At 38.8% G+C, this 18,176-nt stretch overlaps 1 protein-coding gene across 1 annotated transcript in view; it reads right to left on the reverse strand.

Moving 5' to 3' along the window:
* The window catches only part of NUP133 (nucleoporin 133), a 77,603-nt gene that overhangs the window by 2,477 nt on the left and 56,950 nt on the right, over positions 1-18,176 (reverse strand). The window contains exons 20-25 of the mRNA XM_012459847.3: positions 16,841-16,999; positions 14,301-14,436; positions 8,712-8,830; positions 6,697-6,777; positions 5,414-5,478; positions 2,183-2,271 (exon numbers count right to left, since the gene is read on the reverse strand). Of these exons, the coding sequence (XP_012315270.2) occupies positions 2,183-2,271; positions 5,414-5,478; positions 6,697-6,777; positions 8,712-8,830; positions 14,301-14,436; positions 16,841-16,999 (649 nt within the window). The remainder of the gene's footprint in view (positions 1-2,182; positions 2,272-5,413; positions 5,479-6,696; positions 6,778-8,711; positions 8,831-14,300; positions 14,437-16,840; positions 17,000-18,176) is intronic.

Genomic DNA, 18,176 nt, shown 5'->3' on the forward strand with positions numbered 1-18,176 from the left:
CAAGGTCTCACTCTATCACCCAGGCTGAAGTGCAGTGGCACCATCACAGCTCACTGCAGCCTCAACCAATCCTCCTACCTCAGCCTCCTCAGTAGCTGGAACCATGGGCATGCATCCCTGTCCCCAACTAATACTTATTTATTTATTTATTTAGTTTTTGAGACAGAGTTCCGTTCTGTCACCCAGGCTGGAGTGCAATGGCATCATCTTGGCTCACTGCAACCTCCGACTCCAGGGTTCAAGTAATTTTCTTGCCTGAGCCTCCGGAGTAGCTGGGATTACAGGCGACCGCCACAATGCCTGGCTTACATTTTTGTATTTTTAGTAGACACGGGGTTTCACCATGTTGGCCAGGCTGGTCTCGAACTTCTGACCTCAGGTGATCCGCCACCGCCTCCCAAAGTGTTGGGATTACAGGCGTGAGCCACCATGCCTGCCGCCCGCCCCTCCTCCTACTTTTTTTAAAAGTAGAGACAGGATCTCCCTATGTTGCTCTGGCTGGTCTTGAACTACTGGGCTCAAGTGATCCTCCCACTTTGCCCTCCCAAAGTGTGAGCCACTACATCTGCCTATATTTTTGTTTAAATAAAAGTTTCAGCCAGGTGCGGTGGCTCATGTCTGTAATCCCAGCACTTTGGGAGGCTGAGGTGAGCAGATCACGAGGTCAGGAGTTTGAGACCAGCCTGACCAATATGGTGAAACCCCGCCTCTACTAAAAATACAAAAATTAGCTGGGCGTGGTGGTGCATGCCTGTAATCCCAGCTACTTGAGAGGCTGAGATAACAGAATTGACAGAACCTGGGAGGCAGAGGTTGCAGCGAGCTAAGATTGAACCACTGCACTCCAACCTGGGCAACAAAGCAAGACTCTGTCTCAAAAAAAAAAAAAAAAGTTTCTACTATTCTTGTCTTATATAAAATTATGACTTTTAATTCCTGTTTTTCACCTGTTTATAATCCACTACGAATAACAAAAATTGCAAAGCTTCCCTTAAATATTAGCACTCAATACTTAATTAGACACAATTTAGTTCTGTGGCATTTTTACAGCTATAAAAGGAGGCTAAAAATCTGAAAACTAATGCTTGGAGATCTGTGTGGGTAATACTCCAAATGAATGCTTCTTGGTTTTTTTTTTTTTTCTTTAGAGAAAGTCTTGCTCTGACCCCTCAGACTGGAGTGCAGTAGCACGATCTCAGCTGGCTGCAATCTCTGCCTCCCAGGTTCAAGCAATTTTGGTGCCTCAGTCTCCTGAGTAGCTGGGGTTACAGGCATGAGCCACCACACCTGGCTAATTTTTGTATTTATAGTAGAGATGGGGCTTTGCCAAGTTGGCCAGGCTGGTCTCAAACCCCTGGCCTCGGTGACCCGCTCACCTCAGCTCCCCAGAGTACTTCTTGTTTCTTTTTGTTTCTAAACTAAATTTTAGAATGGATTTGTAAAAATATTTTAAAATTTGTTCTTAAGCATGATATAATCAATTTTTAGTAGGAAATATATAAAAGTTTGTATCTCATTTCAAATTTTCAGTCTTCACAAAAGAGTTAAACTGCTGGGCATGGTCACTCATGCCTGTAATCCCAGCACTTTGGGAGGCAAAGGCAGGTGGATCACTTAAGGTCAGAAGTTCCAGACTACCCTGGCCAACATGGTGAAACCCTGTCTCTACTGAAAATACGAAAAGTAGCCAGGTGCACACCTGAAGTCCCAGCTACTCAGGAAGCTGAGGCAGAAGAACTGCTTGAACCTGGGAGGCAGAGGCTGCAGTGAGCTGAGATCACACCACTGCACTCCAGCCTGGGGGACAGAGAAAGACTCTATCTCAAAAAAAAGAAAAAAAAATAGTTAATTGAAAAATTAAAGGAAATGATTACTTCTATCATTATAGACTCAGTGTCACAACCAACATTTGTGCCCCAGGTTTCCCTCCTTGCCCATTCTGAATCAGCATGATGACTTAGCCCATGTGGTCACCTAGAGACCCAGGAGGAGGAAGACCACCTTGATAGATGCTCCCTGACATGCAGAGGATGGGAAAAGGCCCTTCCTTTATTGTAAACACATCTAACTTTGAGTATAAAACTGTTTAAACCTAAATGTCCCTGTCATTTGATCCCATTACTCTACAATTTCTAAAACTGGGGAGTGACATTGTAATTTCCAATAGTAACAAACCGCTTACCATCTTTTAAAAGTTTCTGTAAGATCTTCACAAATATGCTGTCTTTAGATACTTCAATTGGATCATCTTTGCCATCAGAACTGGACCAGCTAGAAAAAAAATCATTATGAGAGAAAAATGAAATCACTGATACAGCTGAAATAAATGATTTCTGTTTGCTATCATAGTTTTATTTTGATGGCTGTGGGGAATGGAGAATCTGAGTTTTGTGATACTGTTTCAAATAATTTAAATAAAGGTATTTTAGGTGTTGAATACATTGACAATTTCTACATTAGATATAAAATGTTACACTCCAGGTAACAAGCAAGAGAAGCCAAGGAAAACAAATTTTAAAAAAGAGGTTACACTCAAGGTAGCTATTGACTCAATATAACCCTTATGTATTTGATTTCAAAAACCAAGTACTGAGGTATCTTTCTGAAGAAAATTCTATCAGTAACACATCCAGTATGGACCCCAAAGTATGACTGACTGCAGCTGCGAACTCCTCAGCTCAAATGTTCCTCCCTGCTCAGCCTCCCAAGTAGCTAGGCCATAGGCATGCATCACTTTGTGCCTGGCTCATGTTTTTATTTTTGTGTAGAGACAAAATCTCGCTATGTTCCCAGGCTGGTCTTGAATTCCTGGGCTCCAGCAATCCTCCTGTCTTGGCCTCCCAAAGTCCTGGGATTACAGGCATGAGCTATGTAGTTGTGCCTATCTATTACTAAAACAAAAATACCAGACCACTGCTTTGTAATTAGTGGATATATCCCACATGATAACTTTAACATTTTTAAATAAGAAACTAAGACAAGGAATTCTAATGAAAATCAGAGCATCCTTTTGTATGACTGGGATGGGACCAAAGAATCAAGTAGCGGGGCGCGGTGGCTCATGCCTGTAATCCCAGCACTTTGGGAGGCCGAGGCGGGTGGATCACGAGGTCAAGAGATTGAGACCATCCTGGCCAACATGGTGAAACCCCACCTCTACTAAAAGTACAAAAAATTAGCTGGGCGTGGTGGTGCATGCCTGTTGTCCCAGCTACTCGGGAGGCTGAGGCAGGAGAATTGCTTGAAACTGGAAAACGGAAGTTGCAGTGAGCCGGGATCATGCCACTGCACTTCAGCCTGGTGATAGAGCGAGACTCTGTTTCAATAAAAAAAAAAAAAAAGAATCAAGTAGGCAGAAAGCTGGAAGCTTCAGAGATTGACCTCTAAGATCAAACTTAACAGCAATTTTAACTATTTGTGAGTGATCAGAGAAGGGAAGAAATGCTTTAGTAAAAACAGCTCTTCTATAATTTTTTACCACAGGAAAAAGGAAAATTGTGAGTAGGAGAAGGCTTCTAGCATAGTCCTGCTTTGCTTAAAATTCTTTTCCTGGAAAGAATTCATTCCTACAACTGATTATTCTTAGTCTTTGCCATTGCATCTTAACATAAACACTATTTCCATAGGTGGAAAACCTCCTCTGCAGAAAGGATATGATTCTGAGAAAGTAGTACTTAATGCCTTAGAAAAGGGCACTGACCTTCAAATTGTAGTAATTTAAAAAACAAAACAAAACAAAATCATAGCTTCAAGTTTCATTTGGCATGACTGGCCTTACTTCTGTGAAAATAAGGGATGTGTATTTCTATGCAAACTGACAGTCTAAATTTTAAAATCAAAAGTAGTGATTTATTATAGCAATGGTCCTAAGTCTTTAATGTATTCTTTATTACTAAAATAAAGAAATAAGCTCAGGGCTAAATAAACATTACTAATGTTACAATATGTTTAGAAGGTTATAAAACCATTTGACATATAATATCATAATCTTCCTGTGATATTGTGAAATATATATTTAAGTCTTCTTCCTCACTCTACTTCCTGCTTTGCAACTCCTAAAATCCTTAGGATCTCCAGAGATGTCTTTTTTTTTTTTTTTTTAATACTAATGAGTTGGCTGATAGCTGGCAACCCCCAGCTTGCTTCGGAATAGGGGCTGGTCACCAGAAAAGCAAAGCATAATTACAGTTGGGACTTTCAGCCCTATTCCTCAATATCCAGGGAGGGGAGAGGGGCTGAAGGTTAAGTTGGTCACCAACTTTGATCAATCATGTCTACATAATGAAGCTTCCATAAAAACGCAAAAAGACGGGGTTCGAAGAGCTTCCTAATAGCTGAACATGCGGAGGTTCCTGGAAGGTGGAGGGCCCACAGAGGGTTTGGAAGCTCCAAGCCCCTTCCCCCATACCTAACCCTATGATTTCTTCATCTGTATTCTATGTGATACTTTCAGATGCATTAGAATCAGCATTCCCAGGAGGTTAGGCATTCTTAGTCACAGGATGAGACAGGAGGTCAGCAGAACTGGTATCACAAGACACAGGTCACAAAGACTCCACTGATAAGACAGGATGTGGTAAAGAAGCCAGCCTAACCCACCAAAACCAAGATAGTGGTCTCTGGTCGTCCTCACTGCTCATTATACACTAATTATAATGCATGAGCACGCTAAAAGATAGTCCCATCAGCACCGTGACAGTTTACAAATGCCATGGCAACGTTGGGAGTTACCCTATATGGTCTAAAAAGGGAAGAAACTCTTAGTTCTGGGAACTTCATACCTTTCCAGAAAAACTCATGAGTAATGCACCCCTCGTTTAGCACATAATCAACGAATAACCATAAGTATACTCAGTTAAGAAGCCCATGCCACTGCTCTATGTACAAAGTAGCCATTCTTTTGTTTATTTTCTTCTCTAATAAATTTGCTTTCACTTTCATCTGTGGACTTGCCCCAAATTCTTTCTCGCACAAGATCCAAGAACTCTCTCTTGGGGTCTGGATTGGGACACTTTCTGGTAACAATAACCTTCATAATAAATTGGTAGGCTTGTCTCCCTGAGTTCTATGAGTTGCTCTAGCAAATGAATCAAATCCAAGGAAAGGGTTGTGGGAACCCCAATTTATAGTTGGTTGGTGAGAAACACAGGCAAAACTACCTGGGCTTAGATTGGCATCAAAGTCAGGGGCAGTCTGAGCTCTCAACCTGTGGTTGTACACAGTGTCGGGACTGAACTGAATTAAAGAACATTCAGCTGGTGTCCACCAACAGAACTCATCGGTTGCCTCGTGTGGGAGGTGGGAAATCCCAACACATTTGGTCACAGAAGGCTTCTGTATTGACTGTCGTATGGTTAGAGGAGAGGAAAGGTAGTTTCTATACTTACAAAGAAGTGACGTCATGAGCACTTACTTATCTCTCTGAAGAGCTTTGCAAAGGATCTCCAGTTTTAGATCACTTATATTTATATCTTCCTCCTTCACAACAAAAAATTCTGATTAAATCCTGGCTTTAAAATAACACATGCTTAAGTTTTCATTATGTTAATATTACATTCATAGAAGCCAATTAGTATCTATGAATTACTTTCATATTGCCCTGTGAAAGTGATTTCATCAGCAACCTTGAGAGGGGTAAGGTTTTTTTTTGAGATGGAGTCTCGCTCTGTTGCTCAGGGTAGGAGTGCAGTGGCGTGATCTTGGCTCACTGCAACCTCCACCACCCTGGTTCAAGCAAATCCCAGCCTCCTGAGTAGCTGGGATTACAGGTGCACACCACCATGCCCGGCTAATTTTTTTGTAGTTTTAGTAGACACGGGGTTTCAGCATTTTGGCCAGACTGGTCTCGAACTCCTGACCTCAGGCAATCCACCTGCCTTGGCCTCCCAAAGTGCTGTGATTACAGGCGTGAGACACTGCGCCCGGCCTGAGATGGGTAAGATTTTTAAATAAGGCAATGTAAAAGTCAACATTATATTTTTAAAATCTACCAAGTTACTTTCAATTGCATGGACAGGTAATAGAACTACTTACCCTACAGAATATTCGCTATAACCTACTGAAAGATAAACAGCTATTCTTAAGGTGAATACTATGAAGATTTTATGTGTGTGTGTGTGTGTATGTGTGTCTATTTTTAAACAGAGTCTCACTCTGTCATCCAGGCTGGAGTACAGTGGTGCGATCACCACTCACTGCAACCTCTGCCTCCTGGGTTCAAGCAATTCACAGCCTTCCGAGTAACTGGGATTACAGAGGTGGGGTTTCACCATGTTTGCCAGGCTGGTCTCAAACTCCTGACCTCAGGTGATCCGCCTGCCTTGGCCTCCCAAAGTGCTGGGATTACAGGTGTGAACCACTGCACCCAGCCAGAATAAATTGATAAAGTTGCATATTAGATTCAGAAACTAATGATTTAATAAATCAAAGAGAAAAAATATGTAAGGACTTTGAAAAGTAGTATTTTCTATTTGTGCACCAAAAAAAGACATCCAGGAATGTGTGAGAATTATCATGAAAGGGAGTCTCTTGACAGCTTTTCTAAAGAGTTATATACATTCTAAGGATTAAAGGTAGTTGAACCACAGATACAATCTGTTTTGCTTAATTCATTTTCATGACTAACTAAAAGAGGTATTTTCCTCTTCTTATATATGTATTCAGTTGCCTGAGATCATCTCAAGTGATTTTACTTACCTCATCAATATATTCCAGCAAGTCCAAAGCTTTCTTGAAATCATATTCATTAGCTCTTCTATTTTCTTCACAGATATATAGCTATGACAAGTTAAAATAAGGTAGAAAATTATTGTATACAATCATATAACTAACACTAGAGACATTTATGGAGAAAAGAAGTCATTATGTTTTGTAAGTAGGTTGTAGGGTTTTTCTTTTTTCTTTTCTTTTTTTTTTTTTTTGAGACAAGAGTCTCACTCTGGCACCCAGCCTAGATTGCAGTGGCGCAATCTTGGCTTACTGAAACTTCTGCCCCTGAGCAGCTGAGATTATAGGCACCCACCACCACACCTGGATAATTTTTGTATTTTTAGCAGAGAAGAGGTTTCATCCTATTGGCCAGGCTGGTCTCAGACTCTTGACTTCAAGTGATCTGCCCGCCTTGGTCTCCCAAAGAGCTGGGATTTTAGGTGTTAGCCACCGTACCTGGCCCGTTGTAGGTATTTTTACAGTAAAAAGTCTCATATTTGGAAACTGCATTGCATCTACCTTAAAATAAACTTTTAAAAAATACATATTTGAGGCTTGGCACAGTGGCTCATGCCTATAATCCCAGCACTTTGGGAGGCCGAGGTGGGCAGATTTGGGCAACATGGAGAAACCTTGTCTCTACAAAAAAGTATAAAAATTAGCTGAGTATGGTGGTGCACACCTGTGGTCCCGCTACTCCAGAGGCTGAGGTGGGAGGGTCACCTGAGCTCGGGAGGTCAAGGCTGCAGTGAGCTGCGGCAGTGCCACTGCACTCCAGCCTGACAGCCCGAGCAACACTGAGACCTCGTCTCCAAAAAAAAAAAAAATTGAGATTTGCAATAATAAGGCATACAGTTGACCTATATTTACTTAAAAAATAAAAAAACACATCAACATGTTACCAACACTTATCCCTGCTTAGTTAGATTATAGCTGACTGCATACTCATTTCTGTATTCTTCAAATTTCCTGCAATTTTTATGGTCAGAAAAATACTTGCCTTATTAAAAACATCAATTTGAATTTTTCCTGTCTTCTTTTTCCAAAAACTATTTATAAGTAATTTCATTTTTTAAAAATTGTATATATAATCATTTAATAGCAACAATACTCAGACCATTTCAGAAAAAAAGCTATCTACTTATTTTCACTGTCTTACAGCACTTACAATACTTCAATTTCATTGTTCTTAAACATCCTTTTTACTCCCTCATCTCTGAAATTGGACTGTGGTAATAAAATTAATGATCTATCAGAGTAAAATTGGCACTACCTTTTTCTTAGTGATACATAATAGTGAGTTACAATAGATAGTATCTTACATTTCTAAATTAAATGTATATTTTATCAGGAGAGGCTGTTGTAAATTCAGTTATAACCGGAAATCTGTTATTAATTATGGCTAAAATGGTAAGGTTTTTAAATTGTTTGCTTTCTTTTTCATACAGTTAGGGCAAATTTAAGGTGATCCTACAACATCACTCTGGCAAAGAGAAGCTTTCTGAGTAGCAGAGTTCAGGCTGCAAACGTACATAACAGCAAAACTATCTTCTTTAGGCTGCAGCCCATATTCCGGCTCTGCCCTCGGGGATGTGTTGGGTTGCAGAGGAAAGGGGTAAGGACATCACTGCCAGACCATGTAAACTGAGTTTCTTAATCCATTTTTCTTATAGGAGAGCTTGAAAAGTAATTTTGTGGGGGAAATAAAGTTATCTCATGGTATTTATTTGTCCTATACTAGAAAAGCAAAATATTAAGTAATTTCTCCTGGTCACCTGGATAAAGCACCTTTAGGTAGAGGGGTATGGGGAGGCAGATGCTGATTAATTATTCTCTAATTAGCTTTCTGTTCCCAAGCAGCTTCCAACAACTTCTTTCTAGGGGAGTTCTGGAATGCAGGAGGTGGAAAGATAACTTCTCTTAGGAACTATACTACATGGCCCAAAAAACACCAACAATGTTTTGAGTTTAGGAAATGGTGTTAAGGATTTGAAAACACATACACCAATGAGTTGTGGCGCAGTCAATACTGGCATCGCACTGAGATTTAGCTGTTTCTCCGCTAGCAGCTGTTCAGGTAGGGTCTCCTGATGCAGTAGAAAGCGCTCTTGCTCAGCCATTTCTAGTATTCAAGATGAGAGAGAGAGAAAGAGAAAATGATGGAACTTTTACTTTTGCTCTCATTTTTGCTGTCATAATATAAATCTGAATTTTAAAGGAAAGAAATAGTTGCAAAGGTAATCCCATCATTTTTCAATGATCTTAGAATGCTTTTAATTCTTATTCTTGATTGCTGATATTTACAACATATCCATGGTTTGATCAAAGTCCTATGAATTATCACAGCAACCAGAAACAGGAGGGGAGAGAACAGGTAAGGAAATGTTCTACTGCTTGAAGAAGTTGGAGAGCAGACAGCTATTTCATGAGGTATAAGCTTTCCAAATGTGGGGATCTCTCAATCATATTTTGTAATTCAGTAAAATTTTTCCCACTGGAGTTTATAGTAAATAGTTAGCCCTTGACTAACAAGGGGTACTAGGCCACTAAGCTCCTGTGCTGTCAGAAATCCCAGCATAACTTTTTAAAGAGATGGGGCCTTGCTATGCTGCCCCAGCTGGTCTCAAACTCTTGGGCTTGAATGATCCTCCTGCTCTAGCCTCCCAAAGTGCTGGGAGGGTAGCTTTCGACTCCCCAAAAACTTACTTGCTGCTGCTGCTGACAGCTTCACAAATTTCCTTTTTCTTTTCTTTTTTTTTTTTTTACAATGGTCATTAAGTAGATTCATTTATGTTGAAATGGGGATAACCACAACTGCAGACCTCAATCTGTGGTGCGTATCAAGCAATTCAGCTTTTTCTCATAATGTCACGACTTCCCTATGCTTCTTGGGAGCATGTCTGGCATCACTTAGTGGCACTTCATATAAGTCCCAAGGTGTTATTCAAGGTTTATGGTATTGCATTAAACACAGGAAAAAATACTCGAGAACTATGAGATTCCTATTGCCTATTGCATTTTTTACTGGTAATACTTGAGCAAGCGGACACTTGCCCACAGTAGCAACAGGAGGTGGCTACGAAATTATTAAAGTACAGTATATATTACAGCTAATTTTAGGCAGTTGTGATTTAATGCTGCATATTTACGTTGTTTACATTTGCCTCTACTGTGAATGGCACCATGTGAGGTATGTTTGTGTGCTGATAAATTTTAACTTTTTATAACAGATTTGTGTATATTATATGGTAGTAAATGATAAAAAAAGACTACATATGTTTTATGTATTCATGACCTGTCTGGCTTTTTAATTTTTTTTTTAAATATTTCTAGGCTACATGGTCATACATGGTTATCTATGAGCTTTTTCATGTTGTTGAAAAATCTCTAAAATATATTCTAATATATTTATTGAAAATAATCTGCATATAAGTTTTCCTATGCAGTTCAAACCCATGTTGTTCAAGGGTCAACTGCAGTTACATTCACAAACGGAAATGATGTAAAAGCTACATGAGCATATCAAGAAAAACAAGACCTGGATGGAAGAACAAATAGCACATCTCCTAAGCAGCAAGGGTTATCTCCATTGGATGAGGTCACAGCAGCTTCTGCTTGCCATAAACTCTCCAGATTGCAGCCCACGACCTGGCTCCACCCCAGAGAACGTGCTGAGTTGCAGGGAAGGTTAAAAACTGCTATGTAGTATGTTGCCTCATAAACACAGCATTCACAGCAAAACAGAGTGACAAACGCACAGATACTTTCACTCGAATACTGGCAGCACTCTGATCCTGGTTTTGGAAAAACTAAATGGAAGATTTTTGTCCATTTCCATACCTAGAAAAATAGACTGGGAGGATACACACAAACAGTACCAGTAGTACCCTCTGGGGAGGTGGGACTATACACAACTTCCTTTTCTTATCACATTTTTTCTACAATTTACACATTTTCCATGAGGAATTATTTATATAACGAGAAGAGTTATTTTTTAAAAGCCTATCCCCTCTGATTAGACACATCGTGCTAACATTCTGTAGAATCACTGAGACCTGCAAATGCTCCCACTGTGTTAAGAAATAAAAGCTAATAAGCGATCAAATGCAAAGCAGGGAAAAAAAAGAAATAGGAAAGCCCTGTGTTAAAATACTTTGATTAACATGATCTCTGGTGGCCAGGCTAAAATATGGCTTCCCTTCTCAGACTATCAGCAGTCCTATAGAATATAAACACGTTTTCTAGAATAGGCACTACTAGTGCAAAAAATAAAAAGATTGAAGGAAGATTATCCTTCAATAATTTTAAAATAATTTAAATATTCAATACTTTTAATAAAATAATTTTAATTATTTAAAATAGTTTTAGTAAAAGGGGCTAATACCTATAATTTATTGAGTACTTAATATGTGTAAGCTATTTTTCTCAAGACAGTGCCCTCAATTCTTACAACTACCTTCTTTATAGATGAACAAATTGAGGCTAAGGAGCATTAATCAACTGTCCATGGTCACAAAGCTAGTAAGCTCTGGAGAAAATATTTGAAATCCCAATTCTTTCCACTATATCCACTCCCTCAAAAGGAAAAAAAACAGCAGCAGTATAATTTAAACCCAGATCTTAGGCTGGTCTCTGTGGATAAGCCACATAACCAAATATCCATATCCACATATACTTGATCCAAACCATATAGCTGAGATTCCCTGCTACAATCTTTATTTTGAAAATTTCCAGGCTGGGAGTGGTGGCTCATGCCTATAATCCCAGCACTTTGGGAGGCCGAAGTGGGCAGATTGCTTGAGCCCAAGAGTTTGATCAGCCTGGGTACACATGGTGAAACCCCATCTCTACAAAAAACAATATAAAAATTAGCTGGACATGTGAGCATGACCCTATAGTCCCAGCTACTGGAGAGGCTGAAGCAAAAGAGCAAAAAAGCTGAGCTCAGGAGTTCGAAGTTGCAGTGAGCTATGACTGTGCCACTGTATTTCAGCATGGGTGACAGAGTGAGACCCTGTCTCAAAGAAAATAAATAATAAAAAACAGAAAAAGTCCAAATCTACAAAAAAATTTTTAAATGCCAAATGTGCACTTTAAATCCTCCTGCTGCTAACACCTTGTCCCTTTTGCTTTCTCTATGTATATACATAATTATTTTTTATTATATGACGGTTGCAGACATCATGACATTTCATTTCTAAATACTCAGCATGTATTGCCTAAAAACAAGAACAGTAAACCACAATACGATTATCAGGCCTATAGAATTTAACATCAATACAGTCATATCATCTAATATTAAGTATGTTCAAACTTCCCCACTTGTTTCCAAAACATGCACCACAACTGTTATGGTTATTGTGGGGGTGATTTGGGATCAAGAATCACACCCTGCATTTGTTTGTCCTGTGTGATGGCTCTTAGGTTCCTTTCACCTAAAACAGCCTCTACCTTTGTCTTTCATGTTGCTAAAATTTTTGAAAAGTCTGGGCCAATTGTATTATACAATGTCCCACCAACAGATTATGTCTGATGGTTCTCTTGTGATTAGAATCATGGAGAACATGTTGGCAAGAACAGGACACAGGTGATGGTAGTACACCGCTTCAGGAGTATGCAAAGTGGGTTTGTTTTTTGGTTGGTGACAGGGTCTATTAGATAAGTCTACTGATACTCCAAAAACACGGGAATATCCTGTTTCCTGGCCCCTAAACTCAAGGTCTCAGCATCCTTTGGTGGTTGTAATAGTGACTTCACTGTGGTTGAAATAGTGACTTCTCCCATTCTTTCCACATTTATTGGCTGGCATTCTCCTGTAAAGAAGCATTTTCACTGATTCTCTCCCTTTGTGAAAATCACTGTAGGTTCATGAATTTTTTTCTTTTATAAACTGTGGAATATATCCTTTACTACCATTCTTTTGATGTTCAAATTGTCCCCAAACGTGATCAGTGGGAGCTGCTCAAGGCTCTTGTATTCTTTTCATGTTTCTAAATTAACCTTCCTTTCTGACCTAGTAAGACTCTCCGAGATCATTTCTTCAATAAGTTCTCATTTCTTTTACTGGAAAATGGTAGTCAGAAACCAAAATATGGAACCAGGAATACTCATGCTACTGGGCGTCACTGCAAAGAGCCAAGAAATATATATATGTGTGTGTATATATACATAATAAAATGTATCTATATGTATATGTATTGTGTATATGTACACATACACACGAAATTTTGTTATATATATACACACATTTTATTCTCTCTCTATTGAAAGAGAGAGAGAGACTTTTTTTTTTTTTTTGAGGCAGGGTTTTGTTCTGATGGCCTGTTTGGAGGGCAGTGGCACAATCACATCTCACTGCCACCTTGACCTCCTAGGCCCAAGTGATCCTCTCACCTCAGCCTCCTCAGTAGCTGGGGCTATAGACATGGACCACTACATCTAAGTTTTAAATTTTTTTGTAAAGACAGGTTCTCTCTAAGTTGCCTAGGCTGGTCTTGATCTCCTGGGCTCAAGTGATCCTCCCACCTCGGCCTCCCAAAATGCTGGGATTACAGGAGTGAGCCACCATGCCCTAGCTGATGTATTTTTTTTAACTTATGCATAATAATTACACATATTTATGGGGTACAATGTGATACTTCAATACATGTATACATTGTGTGATGATCACAGGGCAATTAGCATATCTATCACCTCAAACAAGAAAATATATTGTTTTTAAAAATCAGTTTCTCCCCAGTATTTCCAATTCAAATTCAATACTACAGAGTTCTTCACTGTCTCTCTATATTTGTATCTCCTTTCTCCTTGGTTCTAAAATATAATGCCATCATGCCTCAGTATCCACTGACAATTGGCTCTAGGACCCCTGGGAATACCAAAAAGCTCAAGTCCCCTATTTAAAAATGGTAGTTATTTGCATATAAACCACGTACAGTCTCCCATATACTTTAAATCACCTCTAGGTTACAATGCCTAATACAATGTAAATGCTATGTAAGTAGCTGTTAATATTGTATTGATTTTTTAAATTTGCATTATTTTTGTTTTAATTTTTTGTTTAATTTTGTTGTTGTAATTTTAATTGTTGTTGAATTATTTTTAATTCTTTTCTTCCGCAAACATTTTCGCTGTTTGGTTGGTTGAATCTGTAGATGTGGAATCCAAGAATATGGAGGGTCAACTGTACTATATGTAATTGTTTTCATCATCTACAATATACACAAAATAGTTCACAATTACTGCACCAATACCACACTACCTATAACAAACCCACTGTGTGTAAAGGTCAAGATTGCTTTGTAGTTCTTTTTGCCCTTGGAATAGGTGTCACTAAGGCTACATAATCAGACCTCTTTATTGAAAATAATTTGAATGTATTCTTTAGGAATTCTTATTTAAAATACAAATTACTTTTTTCTAAAAAAATTCTAAGTATATAATTGAGTAACTACACATGGACATTGAATAAATGCATTCCTCTTAGAGACAGGTCTGTTTCTAATAGATCCTACTAACTGATGACAGGAACACATCATGAGTTCATTGACAGCATGACCAATTTGTATATGTTCTTGTTCAAATTCTCCTACCTTCAATTTTTTCTTGCAGTATATCCTCTGAAAAGTCTGAAGCTAATGCAGCCAATTTACTCAAGCCAAGAAGGGTTTTTTTCTTTGCAAAGTAACGAGTTTCCATATTTGCCAAACCCAGAAGTGTTGCGTGAGCCTACAATAAACAAAATATGTAAACCATCATAAGATACTGAGTACCAATTCAAGTTGAAACAAAGGTAAGTAAACCTCAAACTGGTTTTTTTCCCCTAGACCATATCAATGAAAGACAAGTCAACAGTTAGCAAACCTAAAAACTGAGCAGTACCATAACATTGAAGGTAATTACAGAGCAAAAAATCAGCCATCCATACTAATTACTGGGAAGAGAGACAAGTACAAAACATTTGCTCCAAAAACAATTACATATTCACCTGAACATCCTGTCAAGAACAAATTTTAAAAATAATTTTTGATTCATAATTTGAATATTTATTACAACAATATACTCATTACAAAAAGGCCAATGGCTGTTACAGACCTATCATTAAATTTTTTGTGATTTTAACTATCATGATGGACTATGTTCCTTTTTTTTGGAGACAAAGCCTTGCTTTGCTGCATAGGCCGGAGTGCAGTGGTTCACTGCAACCTCCATCTCCCAGGTTCAAGTGATTCTCCAGCCTCAGTGTCCTGAGTAGCTGGAATTACAGGCATGTACCACCATACCTGGCTGTGTTTTGTATTTTTAGTAGAGACAGAGTGTCACCATGTTGGCCAGGCTGGTCTCGAACTCCGATATCTGCCCACCTCGGCCTCCCAAAGTACTGAGATTACAGGCATGAGCTACTACACCCAGTCTGGACTACATATTTTTATTGAGATATTAGAAGTAATGGCAATACCATCACAAATTAAGAATGTTTTATGCAAATTATGTGAGAGGAGTACACATTCTAAATAATCCATAAAAAATGTTTTTAAATTAAAAAAAATTTTTATTGTATGCTGACAAATTGTAATTGTATACATTTATGGATACAAAGTAATGTTATAATATATGTATGTGATGTGGAATGATTAAATCAAGATAATTAACATGCTGCTCATCTCAAATACTTATCATTACTTGTGGTAAGAACATTTCAAATTTGTTCTCTTGGAAATTCTGAAATGTACAATATACTATTATTAACTTGAGCCACCATACTGTGCAATATATATAAAAAATCTTCCTGGCTGGGTGCAATGGCTCATGCCTGTAATCTCAGCACCTTGGGAGGCTGAGGTGGGTGGATTGCTTGAGCCCAAGAATTAGAGACATGCCTGGGCAACACAGTGAGACCCCGTCTCTAAAAATACAAAAATAAAAACAATCTTCTTCTGCCTAACTGAAGCTTGTACCCTTTGATCAACTTCTCCAGCCCTTTTGGCCATTTTAAAATTGGGTTATTTTGCAATTGACCTGAGTTCCGTGTGTGTGTGTGTGTGTGTGTGTGTGTGTGTGTGTGTGTGTGTAAAATCCCCTCATCCTTCTGACAATCACCATTCTTCTCTCTGCTTCCATGAGTTTAACTGTTTTGGATTCCACATATGAGTGAGATCATGTGGCGTTTGTCTTTCTGTGTCTGGCTTATTTCATTTAGTGTAATATCCTCCAGCTTCATCAATGTTGTTGCAAAAGAATTTCCTTCTTCAGGCTGAATATTACTGCATTGTGTATTCTATATATAATTTCTTTACCATTTACATTGATTGATGGACACTTAGGTTGATTCCATAACTTGGCTACTAGGAATATGCTGTAATGAACATGGGAGTGCAGATATCTCTTCAACATACTGATTTCAACTCCTCTGGATATATACTCAGAAGTGCGACTGCCAGATCATACAGTAACTTTTTGAGGAACCTCCATACAGTTTCCCATAATGGTTTTACTAACTTACACTCCCACCAAGAGTGCATCAGGGTTCCCTTTTCTCCATGTCTTCTCCAACACTTGTTATCCTTCATCCTTTTGGTAACAGCCATTCAAACAAATGTAAGGTGATGTCTCATTGTGGTTTAAATTTGCATTTACCTAATGATTAGTGATGCAGAACATTTTTTCACATATCTGTTGGTCAACTGCGTGTCTTCTTTTGAGAAATATCTATTCAGGTCTTTTGCCATTCATTCATTCATTAACTGTGGGACAAGGCCTCACTCTGTTACCCAGGCTGGAGTGCAGTGGCACAATCTCAGCTCACTGCAGCCTCGACCTCCATAGCTGAAGTGATCCTCTTGTCTCCCAAGTAGCTGGGACTACAGGGGTGCATCATCACACCTGGCTGTTTTTGTATTTATGTTTCCTAGGCCAGTCTTGAACTCCTGCACTCAGGAGATCCACCTGCCTCGGCCTCCCAAAGTACTGGGATTACAGGTAAGCCACCATGCCCGCCTCCCTTATATATTTTGGACACTAACCCCTCCTTAGGTGTATGACTATAAACAGTATTTTAATTACTAAAAACTAAACTAATTAAAGCCACCTAAATAAATTGCACACATCTGCTCCATTTAAAAATCCTTCTTACCTTTTCTAATTCTTGGCTATTAATTTCATGTAACCAGCTGAGATGTTCATGAGCTTGCAAAAAATTGGCCAACTGTCCATGCTGAGAAATGGGCTGAGATAATAATTTGCCTCGCTTTCCTTTCTCCAGATACCAACGGAAGAGAAAGTCTGAAAAATTCTATAAGTAACAGTACACAGAATTCATAATAGTTTTAAAAAATACATTTCTGATAACAAAACATAACTTTCTTCCAAAGGCCTCCAAAACAGAAAACTTGTTCTAAACAATAATTTCCTACATTGTAGGATCACTTAATTCAATCATCTCATTTGACAAATGTGTAAATTCAGATTCAGAAAGGCCATCTTGCTCAAGATCACTGACAAGATTAATGGCAGAATCTAGATGTGTTTTGGCCAATATGGTAGCCACTGGCCACATGTAGCTGTTTAAACTTAAATCAAAAATTAGACTGAAATTTAAAATTCAGTTCCTCAGGTACATTACCCACATTTCAAGTGCTCAGTAGCCACATGTGGCCAGGAACTCCCATTTGGACAGTGCATATCAACATCTCCATTATCACATAAAGCTCTGTGGGACAGCACTGAGATTCCAGAATTCTGTGCCAGCTGGCCACATGGGCTGGCATAATACATCAGAATCTAGAGAGGCCGAAATGCCCAGCCAGTTTTCCCCACTGGGTTTGTGGAGTGTTGGGGTAGTGTGGAGGCTGAGCTGGAGAGGAAGACCAAGACATCCTACAGTCTCACAGTGTTTATTAAGAGATATTCCACTAACACAGGGATCCCACCATGAATACAGGTGTCTCCCCAAAAGACTTCTGAAACCAGAAATGAAATGAATATTACACAAGCTGAGACCAAGTCCTGGTCCACCTCTATTCCTAATAGACTGAGTCATCTTCCTCTCCTCTAAACTGCCTAATAGAGAAAAAGGAAAATCTGCCAGGGGACAAGTAACATCGATTTCCATATTATGGAGTTTTAAAAATATACAATGTCTAAAATACAATTTAAAAATTATCAGATATAAGCAGAAAAATAAGCAACATAAAAGCAGGCAACAGAAACAGACTCAAAGATAATCAGAGTAAGCAGAAAAGGACTTTAAAATAACATTTAAACACGTTAAAATGCAAAAATGAATAAAAATGTCAAAATAGAAAGTAAATCCACAAAAATAATTTTAAAATCATGATCAGTGCAAAATTTATTTATCTATCTATCTATGAGACAAAGTCTTGCTACCTATCTATCTATGAGACAAAGTCTTGCTCTGTTGCCAGGCTGGAGTGCAGTGGTGCGATCTCAACTCACTGCAAACTCTGCCT

The sequence above is a fragment of the Aotus nancymaae genome, unplaced genomic scaffold (assembly GCF_030222135.1).
Source record: "Aotus nancymaae isolate 86718 unplaced genomic scaffold, 86718_ANA_hifiasm-v0.15.2.pri h1tg000032l_0, whole genome shotgun sequence".
In the NCBI taxonomy this organism is placed as follows: Eukaryota; Metazoa; Chordata; class Mammalia; order Primates; family Aotidae; genus Aotus; species Aotus nancymaae.